Raw genomic sequence first — 12836 nt, 5'->3', positions numbered from 1 at the left:
CTTAATACAACTCCCTACAGGACGTCGGAATACTGTGTTGCAGAAACAGGAGCTCAAAATTGCTGAAATGAAAGAGTTTATTTCTAATAGGATGTATATTTTGAGTTCTTTGATCCATCAACACATGATGGTATAAACATTATACAGTATTATATTAATTTTTTTGAAGGATTTGTTCCATTTGTTAGAATATACAAGCAGAGGTCAAGCCCAGCTCAGATATGAGCACGTATTCTCTCATGCCCTCATGACATTTAAAAACTACTTCACCAATAACCAGTTATCAAAGCATGGCATGGCCCAGTGAAATTTACATGAGTACTTCCTAAAGAGTAAATTTAAACAGAACTTTATAGTGATAAAATGGTAATACATTATTAAAGTTTCTCCCTCCAAAAAATGTAAATCTCCAACTAGCCAGCTATAACCCTTGACCAGAAAATTATATTTGAGAAATGTGCTTCGATGGTTGAATATACATGTCTCCCACTTTATGAGCTGCTGTGATATGAAAGCTACCACTGGGCATAAATTATACATGATTACATTTATGGAACTTTAACGCTTATAACTCACACTTTGTTTTGCCTTTATTTCAGTTCTTGCTTACCGAGACTAACGTAGAAATCACTGTGATATGCTGTGTCCCAAGCAGCCAGAGGAAACTTTTGCACAGGAAGAAGCAACAAGGAAGAAAATCACTTAGATGCCAGAAAAGATAAATGAAAAAAAGAAGGGGGTAAGGAAGGAGGAGAAGCAAACACTGCTCCTTTTGCATAGGCTTTTTGATTAGCTTGTCAACAAAAATGTCACATGTACAAAATCAGATATTAAAATCATCAATTCATTAAAAACTCTAGTATCAAAATGGTAAAGTAGGGTTTCCTAAAAGGGGTCAAAGTTAAATAACAAAACACTGACAATTAGAAAAAACTATTCTTCTTAAGTGGAGAAGGAAATGGAAACCCACTCCAGTGTTCTTGCCTGGAGAATCCCAGGGACAGGGGAGTCTGGTGGGCTGCCGTCTATGGGGTCGCAGAGTCGGACACAACTGAAGCCACTTAGCAGCTGCATTCTTCTTAAGTAATATGAACACATTTATCAATGATGCAAATAGCCACCTATGAGAGCAAGGAAAAACTTCTGCTGTGTGTGCGTGTTAGTTACTCAGCTGTGTCCGACTCCTTGCAACCCCATGGAGCCCTCCAGGCTCCTCTGTCCATGGGATTCTCCAGGAAAGAATACTGGTGTGGATAGCTACTCCCTTCTCCAGGGGATCTTCCCGACCCCAGGGATCAAACCCAGGTCTACTGCATTCCAAGCAAATTCTTTACCGTCTGGGCCACCAGGGAAGCCCCATTATATACTACTGAATTAAATTCACTTTAAATTCTGAGAGAATTTGAGAGATCCTACTATACCTGCTAATTTGAAGAGAAAATCAGAGTAAGACCTTAATTACCAGTCTATGTGGAAGCAGCAAAGGGAAGGGTTAAGAACTAGAAGGAAAACTGGAGAATTATATTTGGTCTAAGAATAGCTTTAATAATTCTATTATTGCTATTGTTTAGTCACTAAGTCCTGTCTGACTCTTCTGCCATCCCATGGACTGTAGTCCACCAGGCTGCTCTGTCCACTGGATTCTCCAGGCAAGAATACTGGAATGGGCTGCCATTTCCTTCTCCAGGGGATCTTCCTGATCCATGGATCAAACCTGTGTCTCTCACATTTCCTGAATTGGTAGGCGGATTCTATACCACTGAGTCACCTGGGAAGCCCCTTAATAATTCTACTTCCAAATTAAATCCCAAATCCAGGGACTTATCATCCTTCTCCTGGACCACTTCAACAGCCTTCTGAGCAGTTCAAATTTTTGACGGCTCTCATCCATTCACCGGACCGATTACAGACAGAGAAACGATTTTGATTTTAAAACATAAAGTAGACAGTCATTCCCTTGTTTAAAACCCTCAACTGCTTCCTGTGCCCTTGGAGTTAAATCCTGACTCCTTACCAGGACATGCAAGTCCCCATGTTCTGGCCCCCACCACCCTCAACAGCCCCTCTGCACCTCAATCTCCTCTCACTCAACCGAGCTCCAGTCACACAAGCCTTAGGATATCTTCTAGAATATACCAAAGTCTCTGCCATCTCGGGAAACCTGGAAGACTCTTGTGTCCCTACCCTACTACAGCAGGCTTTTTCTCATCCCTCAAGTACCAGCCTCCAGGAAACCTCAGATATCCAACATGCATGCCTCCCTTGACCACCATGGTTAAAGTAAACTTGTCCTGCTCACCCTCATCTGCACATTCTTTGACTCCTTCAAAACACATTTAAACAATTCGTGATTTAATTCATGTCTCTGATGACTTTTTTCTTCCTTCCTGCTCTCCTCCCTCCCTTCCTTCTCTTTTTTTCCACCTTATTATTTTGACCAGGGATCATATGAGGGCAAAAAAGGCAAAGATAAAGTAGCATATCAAGATGTCGAAAGACATATAGACTTCCTATAACTCACAGCCTGAGGAAATGTGCTAATTCTTTCACAAGGTTCGCATCAACAGGGAAGGTAAGTGTAGTGTTCTAAATGCAAACTGATGAAGCATTAGGAATTATCTGAAAACTTAAACAGAGGAATATGATTATGACCTGAAACTTCCTTTTCTTAAGTTTTCAACTGTTTAAAAATTTTTTACGTTTACTTTTTGAATAATCATTATAAGAAATAGTTAATAAAATAGCTTTTAAAGGAAATTCTGATATGAATACCAAACATTACCTAATGCATAAGTAAAATTAAAATTGAATAAAATTCAGAAAAGTATTTCTGTCATATTCTAGAGGGTTTAACATAATCATATCCATATTTTGAGAAAACATTTCTAAATTTTCATTTTTTTAACAGACAATTGATTTTTAAGCTTTTTGATGTTAAAAACAATATCCAGTGAGGTCTACTTTGATTCTGAAAGTTTATTATAATTTTTGAAAACCTGGTTACTTATTTGTATCAACTTAAAAAAAAAAACACTGCTTAACTGAATCAGTTTAATACCAGAATTAAAACTCTGTAAGAATGCAGCATTTAATATATGAATAATGCTAGAATGTATAAATAAATCAGCCTGAGCACTGAATAACAAAGATATTTTTCTTTCTATTTTTTATTCAAAGATTGGAGAAGGAAATGGTAACCCACTCCAGTGTTCTTGCCTGGAAAATTCCATGGACAGAGGAGCCTGGCAGACTATAGTCCATGGGGTCGCAAGGAGTCGGACACGACTAGGTGACTTTCACTCACTTCCAATACACAAGTGAAAACTCAGAGCCTAGCACAATGCTTGGCATGAGGTAGATGCTGGACAAACTTGCCAAATGAACTGAACGTTCAAGAAATGGCCAAGCTGGAGAGAACCTTAGGCCATCATATTGTAGTCTTGAGTCTACTCCTGATATTCACGAAAAACTAATTTCCAATAATTTCCAATTTTCTAGGGGACCTTTCAAAAACAGAGTCCAGTAAATAACATCTTCTGAAGAAATAATTCTACATATAAGATGAATCTTTGAATATAACTGAGTAAGCCCATTTGCTTGTTAAAAAGTTGATCACTATCTTCTCTAAAAAACAAAACAAAAAAATCTGTATCTAATTACTTCAGTTCAGTTCAGCCAATCAGTCATGTCCAACTCTTTGCGAACCCATAAACCACAGCACGCCAGGCCTCCCTGTCCATCACCAACTCCCGGAGTCTACCCAAACCCATGTCTATTGAGTCGGTGATGCCATCCTACCATATCATCCTCTGTCATCCCCCTCTCCTCCTGCCCTCAATCTTTCCCAGCATCAGGGTCTTTTTACATGAGTCAGCTCTTCCCATCAGGTGGCCAAAGTACTGGAGTTTCAGCTTCAACATCAGTCCTTCCAATGAACACCCAGGACTGATCTCCTTTAGAATGGACTGGCTGGATCTCCTTGCAGTCCAAGGGACTCTCAAGAGTCTTCTCCAACACCACAGTTCAAAAGCATCAATTCTTCGGCAATCAGCTTTCTTCACAGTCCAACTCTCACATCCATACATGACCACTGGAAAAACCATGGCTTTGACTAGACAGACCTTTGTTGACAAAGTAATGTCTCTGCTTTTTAATATGCTGTCTAGGTTGGTCATAACTTTCCTTCCAAGGAGTAGGCGTCTTTTAATTTCATGGCTGCAATCACCATCTAATTACTTAGATCACTCCATTAAAAAATAGTTTCAATTCCTTTAAACTTTCAGTTAACTAAAATAAGATTTATCTAAGTTCTGAATATTGGACTTGACACCTTTCCCTCCTTACACCCTGGGTATATATCATTATAGTTTTTCATTGCAAATAATATCTCCTAAAATGATCATGTTTTTCAAATTTTGGATGCCATTAATCTAAGAAGTTTTATAATCGTGTTATTTTATGCAACATTAATAAAGAAGTTTAATAGAACACTGCATATACAGCAGGGACCCAAACGGCTACAGACTCAATATAATAAGCACGTGCACCATGGAAAGTGACAGCAGGAGAACCTGCTGGTCTCAACCCTGACAACAGATGCAGGGTGGGGGGAACATGTCCCCCGGGAACTGGAACCATAAAAGGCAATGCTTATACAGGTCTGAAAAATATGAGTTCTCCAGCGTGGTTCAAGAACTCCTCGACAAAGGATAGAATGTACATGGGCTCAGGTTTATAGTGCCCCAGTGGGTGGCAGAAGCAAACACAAATTCTTCCCGCAAGAAGTCAGCTTCTCAATCCAGACCCACAGCAGTTGTAAGATGGCTCTGATTGTAGGATTTGTCTCAATTTCGGAGATGATGAATTGCAAGAGAAAAGTGTGCATCCTAGAATTGACGGAATACTACATGTTCTTGAACTGTTCACTGCTGTTCACAGGAATGCCGTTTTCACCCCTGTACTGTCATCAGGTACCCAGAGGCCGTCCCGTACAGTGTTGGTCTGCAGATCTTATCACACTGTCACTGGTGTTACTAAGTAGACAATCATGTACTCTATAGAATGACAGATGTGCTTTTTGTTTACCAACTGAATAACTTTTCTTTTTTATTTTTATTATTCTTACTCTTATTTTTTCCTTAATTGTATTATCTTGTACCAGTACAACGCTAAATAGAAATGATGCTAGCAGACATATTTGTTTCATTATTTTAAAGGAATGCTATTAACATTTTACCATTTAATAAAATTTCCTGTAGGTATCTGGTACATACTCTTTATTAAATTAAGAAAGTTTTTGTCATGATTCATTGGTAATTAATACTTTTACCTCATCCATCAAAATAAAATGTCTTTCTTCCAATCTACTAGTGTGGTTAATTATATTCATGGATTTTCTAAGTTAAATCATCTTTGCACTTATAGGATCAAGCCATTAGGTTCAGAAATTTTTTTAAATCTGATGATAGTTTTCACATTGATTCATTTAGAAAATAATTTATCTAGACTTTCTGCATCTATGTTTTAGATGAAACTGTCTTATAATTTTCCTTTCTCATATACCTGCTATCTTGTTATGATATCAAGGTTATACTAGCCTCATAAAATGAACTCACAACTTTATGTTTTTTTTCATTCTCTCAAACAATCTCTGTAAGATGGGGTTATCTCTTTCGTGAAGTTCTGGTAAAATCTGTCTGGAAAATTATCTGGACCTGGTGGTTTTTGCGTGTTTATGCATGTATGTATATGAAAGGCAAAAGACGGAGATTTTAAACTGGATTCAATTCCTTTAATGATTATGGTTCTACTCAAGTTTTTGTCTTAAGTGAGAATTTTAACCTATATTTTTCTGGGACATCATCTGTCTCATCAGGAATTTTTAATTACTGGTATAAAACTATAATTCTTAAAATAATATTTTAAAAATCTGTAGCAATGTTTTTCCTTGTTCTCTTTCATTTTGTTCCTGATTAAACCTACAAAATACTACTTCATTATTTACCCATATTTTCATAAAAATTAGTTTATGATTTTTTGTCAACCCTTTGCTTATCTTTATTTTCTATGAAAATGTTTTTGCTCTTAATCCTTTATCCTTCTTATACTTCCTTTTCTCTGTTATTCTTTTTCTAACTTCTTAATTTAGCTGCTTAGTTCACGTATTTTCAGCAATTTTTTTAAATATCTTCTACTGAACACCTTGGTGCTACCACTGAACTCGGATTCATTTTTTTTTTTTTGCCTTTTTATTTTTTTTAATTTATTTTATTGGAGGCAAATTACGTTACATTAATATATTGGTTGGTTTTGCCATACATTGACATGAATCCGCCCCGGGTGTACATTTGTTCTCTTTCTTGAACCCCCCTCCCACCTCCCTCTTCCCCATATCCTCCCTCCATGTCATCCCCGTGCACCAGCCCCAAGCATCCTGTATCATGCGTTGAACCTGGACTGGTCACTTATGATAATATACATGCTACAATGCCGTTCTCCCCAATCATCCCACCTTCACCCTCTCCCACAGAGTCCCAAAGACTGTTCTATATGCCTATATCTCTTTTGCAGTCTCGTATACAGGGTTCAGGTTACCATCTTTCTAAATTCCATATATATGCGTTAGTATACTGTATTGATGTTTTTCTTTCTGGCTTACTTCACTCTGTATAATTGGCTCCAATTTCATCCACCTCATTAAAACTAATTCAAATGCATTTTTAATGTGAAACCCTCAGCTTTAGGAAGACAGAGCTCCTTGGTCCTCAGAGTAATATAAATTCAAACTCTAGCAGCACCTGAAGGTGAGGCTTGCAATTTTGATTTCTACGGACAGATGCTTTCCCTTGGCGCAATAACTAGGCAGAATCAGATAAGATTTGTCGACCCATGTTGGTAAACAGATTCTTTTTCTGATACACCTCTCCACTGAGAAAAATTGGAAATGAACGCCAAGTTCAAAATTTCATTCTGTGTCTACTCAGACATTTATTCAAAAAGTGCTTTGCTGAATAAACTCTTGAAACAGTACCCCCCATGACTCTAACGGAGGATTTAACTTCCCCAAACAATCTTTACCCCAACTGGCACATTAGATATGTTGTTGACCTGTGGCTGTTTGTATCTGTCCCCTGCCCTGCCAGAATTTAAGCTCCAAGAGAAGAGGGGCTTCATTTGACTGGTTATTTGCAAGCTGTGATTCATGGGGTCGCAAAGAGTCGGACACGACTGAACTGAACTGAATGAAGCAAGCCTTCCCATTTTCTAGTCAGACTCATAAGGCAAAAGCCAAAACCTCAGCAAAAAATGAGATAGAGCACAGATATTGCTTTCCTCTGAACTATGATAGGCACATAGCCATCACACATTCTCTCAGAGGATATCTTTATGGGTACGAAATATATCATATGAGAAAAGTATACTCCAAACACAGTATGTACAGTTTAAAGAATATACAGTGAGCACTCATGTAAGCACAGCTGAGGTCATGAAATAAAATCAGAATCAAGATGCCCCTACCATGTGCCCCACTTTTATCACCAACCCCTCACCTCCCCCAGAAGTAACCATTATTTTGACTTAATGACCCCATCCATCTACCACAAAATACTCATTCTTAGAGAATCAAGAATTAACTTGATGGAGAAAAATTATCATCGGAGGTATTATGTTTCAGCCTTAAGAAACTATTTTATCTCACTACCCACCTAGGAGACTCTAGAAAACACTTTGAATTAGCAGATTTAAGAAGAATTACAACAATTAGAGTCATAACTTTTCCAGAATATTAACTATGCTGTAATATACCCAAGAAGCTATTTAAGGAAACATATACATCAGAGAATACCCTTATAATCATCACCATCAACCTGAAGGGCATTTAAGATGACAGAATTTAACATCTCTACCAACTTAAAAAAGGAGACTCAAACCTTTCAAGTTCTTTCTTTTGTCCTCCAAATGCAATCACAGTTCTAATAGCCGCTAAGACCTCTTCAGCTACTGCTCCAGCTTTTGCATATGCCAAAAGTTCTTTATCAGTAAATGAAGACAGTATCTGTTTAAAAATGCAATTGCAGATAATTTAAATTTTTTAACAAGTTAATTTTACCTTTTGTACACAAAAGCTGCTTGTAAATAGTATACTGTACTGTATATAAATCTTTTACTCATCTGTGGTTATGAAGTCCTATTTTTTAGTATACATATTGTAGCCATTTCTTTTTGGACTGAGATGGTACATAATAAAGTAAAATTTCAACTTTCTCACTATACCCCATGGATTCTCATACAAATAAATAAATCTGGAACTTTGAGGGACATTTTACATCTTAGAAAGAAGTGTATACTATAAACATCAATAAATACAGAAAATGGGGCAGTAAATAAAAAAAATAGATGTACTCAACATAGCAATTGCGAATTATACTCTGGTTCTGAAATACCAAGGTAGGAGGCCAGGAGAACACAGGGGACCAAGCACTGTGTATTGACAGAACCTCAAGAAGGTTTCCAAGGGCAGGGAAGCAGAGTTCCTTTTATTAGCGTTTCTGAGCAATACATTAGGCTACCATGGAGGTCTCTTTTATGGATGCTCTTTGATTTTTTTGTTTGATCCCTGAACATCTGTTCTGTGGAAGGAACAGTACCGGGTCCTTTATATACACAGGATCTCCTTCACCGATTCTCAACTGTACCAAGAAGTAGGCATTATTTTCCCGCCTCAATACATGAGGAGATGGAACGAGAAAGAGGTCAATCATTTGCTAATAAATATCCAGGATTTAAGGCTTCACAGCATGAATCAATGGCCACTGGAGTGAATCTCTCTCTAAAACCAGCCACTGACATGTGTGGAATCCCAGAGGGCCCTGTGATTAAAACTGAATCAACTGGCGTGGGCAAAGGACCACTATTTTTACCTGAAATGCTTGACTAGTCAACCATCTAAATATTGCACACAAGAATTCAAATCAAATTCTGAGTAAATATATATTATATATATAAATATATTATACTCTTTCAATAAATAATTTATAGCATCTGTGGACTCATTTGTATAAGTAATAATAGTCTATTCCTTCTTGTCATAAGTTCAAAGTTGTTTTGATTTTAAGAGTGCATTTCTTCCTCTGCTGTGTGCGAAAGTAAAAGGAGCTAAGACAGATGTAGGGCAACGAACCTTTATTAACCAGGTTCTATGTGCAGATGTTGTACTGTATGCACCTTCTTCTTTGGTACCCCAAACAACAACCCACTGATGCTCCAGACCTTCCTGACCTCTCAAAATGACCTGCCTAGAGCTGCCCTATCACATCTGCCAGAATTGCTCACAGCGCTGGGCCTGAACCAGGGAGATCACTGTCATCCCTGAACAAACAGGTCTGCATACGGCAAGAAGTGCCTACAATACAGTTTAGCTCTGTTTCTCTGCTCTTGTTGAAAACCTCAACCATCAACCACACCAGAAGCAGCTGACAACAGGAAGATTAGCAGAACTATTTTTGAATGAGGAGTTTCAAAACATGCTATTCTTATTGTTGAAATATCAAGTACCATTCCAATTGATTCAATAAACCTGGCTTCTCTATGACCTTCCATAATAAGCATATCCTTAGGCAAGACGACAGTAGAATGTTCATGAAGTGTTTTGCTTTTTAACAGATCATGTCTGTTGAAAGAAAAACAACACTTAAAATCCTCTCAGGGATGTGAAAAGTCAACTTTACTGTTCCTCTAATATAAAATAACAGAATGGTGATACTTCCATTATTACAATCACCCACCTAAACAGTATCAAATTTCACTAACTCATCCCTTCTTCCAAAGGCTGCTAATTTTTTTTAACAAAGCCTAATTGTACTAGTCCAGACACATGAAATTGTTATTTCTCTTAAGTTAGAAGCTAACACAGGCCACTTAATATTGTTCAAAGTAATACATTCAGAAGCAATAGTTGTGACCACGACAGATGTTTTGGCCTTCATCTTTGTCCCAGTTTTCAGTGTAGGTTTTTATTTCATTTTGTTTGGGATAATTTATACACGCTTTATTTTTTTAAACTTATTATTCTGAGATAATTGTAGACACATAGGCAGTTCTAAGGAAGATAGATCCCATAAACACTTTATCTGGTGTTCCCCCAAATCTCCAACATCTCTTCAGAACAAGATCCCAGCCAAAAATTTAACACAACATTAATTCAATGTTATTCAGATTTACCAGTTTTACATGCGCTCGTGTGTGTGTGTGTGTGTGTGTTTAGTTCCAAGCGATGTTATCATCTGTTAGATTCATGTGACGACAGTCACAACACAGAACAACTTCATCACAAGGAACCATCAGGCCTACTTTTTGCAGCCACAGCCACCTTGTTTCCTACTCCTCATTTCTCCTCCCCTCCACACTGTCCCTAACACCTGAAAACCACTAAACTGATCTGCCTGTTATTTTGTCATTTCAAAAATATTATATAAACAGAGCATAAGGTATGTGGCCTTTTGGGACTGGTCTTTCTCACCAAGTTCAAGTCTCCAGAGACTCATCAGGGTGTGTGTGTCAGTACTGCTTCCCTTTCTACCAGGGGATGAACCACAGTTGCTCGACCAGTAACCTGTGCAAGAGTGTCTGGGGTTGTTTCAGTTTTGGGCTGTTACTGATACAGTTGCTATGAACACCTGAATACAGATTGAGGGAATACATGAACGTAATTTCTCTTAGATAAATGTCCAATACAACTGCTGGATTGTATGGTAATTGTACGTTAAGTTTTATAAGAAATTGCAAACTATTTTTTCAGGTCGAATACCATTTTACTTTCCCACCAATAATACACGAGTGACCCTGTTTTTCTGCATCTCAGCATTTGGGGTTTCACTTTTATTTTAGCCATTTTGGTAGATGTATAAGGGTATCTCATTGCAGTTTAATTTGCTTTACACTGACAACTAATGCTGTTAAACAACCTTTCATGTGCTGACCTACCACCTGTATAACCTCTTTGCTGACGTTTGTTTCTCTCTTCTGCCCATTCTCTAACTGGTTCATTCGGGACTTTTTTTCCCTTAATATATATATATTTTATTGAAGTATAGCTGACTTACAGTGTCTCAGGTGCACAGCAAGGTGATTCAGTTACACAGAAACACACATTATTCTCCAGATTAGTTTACATTACAGGTTATTACAAGATACTAACTATAGTTCCCTGTGCTATACAGTAAAACTTTGTTGCTTGTGGCATATTTTTTAATTAGAAACCTAGCATTCTATTTATACTAAGTCAAATAAGTGGAATCAAAATGTCATAAACTTTTTTCAGTTAGGCAAAAGTTTATAAGTTTTCTAAAAAATATATATTATACATACTGTTTATATATATGTAGACAAAAGCTTTCCTACTATGCTCGATAAAGGCTTGAGAAAGAACATTAAAAAAAAAAGAAATGGAGAAATTGGAAAACATAAACTAAATGAAATGCCAGCACTGAATAAGAAAAATAAAAGCGAAACAAACTAAATAAAATTAAAGATCATTATACAGTCCAGTTGTTTTGAAACATGGTTGCTTATTAGAAACATATCTGGAACTCTGGAGGAAAAAAGCAGTATCTGGGCATTTGTATTTTTCAAAGAATTCCAAGATAATTCTAATATGTATCTGGATTTTAAAGAGTAATTACAGGTTTTTCTATTAAATAGTAGTTTTGGTGATTTTTTTTTTTAACTATCAAATTTTGAGAGTTCCTTACATATTAGATAAAGACTAATCCTTTGTCAGATATGTGACTTGCATGTTACTTTATTCCCAGCTTTTAGCTTATATTTTCATCTCCTTTACATGGTTTTCACAGAGCAAGAGTTCCTGCTTTGGGGGGAAAGCACATAAAGTCTTCCTTCTTCTAGGGGAGACTATATTGGTGTCAATTCCTCTTTAAACGTCCAGTAAATTTTTCCAGTAAAAGTTGTCTGTGTCTGGAGAGTTCTTTTTCAGGAGCTCAGAACTTACAAACAGATTTCTTTAATCACTATTTCATCTTAGTTGTTCTGGATATTACAATATTCATAGGTGACAGGAAAATCTACTGGTATCAACATTTTACCACCTATAATTTTGGGTTCAATCACCAAATATGATTTAGAAATCCCCTGGGAAAAGAAAGGCCCAAATTCCTGCTTTCTGTTGCTCCTTTTCCCTTCCTGATGCTCCAATATGCCTTGTATCACTTTCCTTCTGTTTGAAGAACTTCATTTAGCCAGTCTTTAATAGGAAGTAAACTAATGGAAAGTTCCTCTATAGTCTTCCATGATCTGGAAATGTTTTTATCTCCCCATCATTCCTAAAAAATACTTTAACCAAGTATCCACAGTTGACAGGTCTTTTCTTTAAGCACTTGAAAAATAATTTGCCACTTCCTTCTGGTCTTTATGGTTTCAGATAAGAAATATATTGTCATTCAAATTGGTGTTCCCTGTAGGTAATGGGCTGTTCATCTTTAGCCAATTTCAACTTTTTTCTTTGTCTTTAGTTTTCAATGATTTAACTATGATGAGCTTTAGCATGGATTTCTTTAGGTTTATCCTGTTTGAGGTTAGCTTAGCTTCTCGGACCTGAAGGTTTGTCTTTCACAAACCTTGGACATTCTCAGCAATTATTTCTTCCAATATTCCTTCAGCCTTACTTCTCTCCTCTCTTTTGGGACTCTGATGGTCACAAATGTTCTATAACGTATTACTGTCCCACAGGTCCCTGAGGCACTTTTCATTTTCTGTTTCACGGTGGAAGACTTGTTCTATTTCCAGGTCCACTGACTATCCTGTCACCTCCACTCACCAAG

General features: G+C 37.1%; 1 protein-coding gene across 1 annotated transcript in view; it reads right to left on the bottom strand.

Moving 5' to 3' along the window:
• Positions 1-12836, bottom strand: part of ABCB1 (ATP binding cassette subfamily B member 1) — a 100399-nt gene that overhangs the window by 51002 nt on the left and 36561 nt on the right. The window contains exon 8 of the mRNA XM_055420157.2: positions 7932-8056. Coding sequence (XP_055276132.2) covers positions 7932-8056 — 125 coding nt within the window. The remainder of the gene's footprint in view (positions 1-7931; positions 8057-12836) is intronic.

Source organism: Moschus berezovskii, chromosome 3 (genome assembly GCF_049115385.1).
Source record: "Moschus berezovskii isolate FMDL1 chromosome 3, NW_MosBer_1.0, whole genome shotgun sequence".
Taxonomy (NCBI): Eukaryota; Metazoa; Chordata; class Mammalia; order Artiodactyla; family Moschidae; genus Moschus; species Moschus berezovskii.
This window is presented reverse-complemented; position numbering and strand designations above follow the sequence as displayed.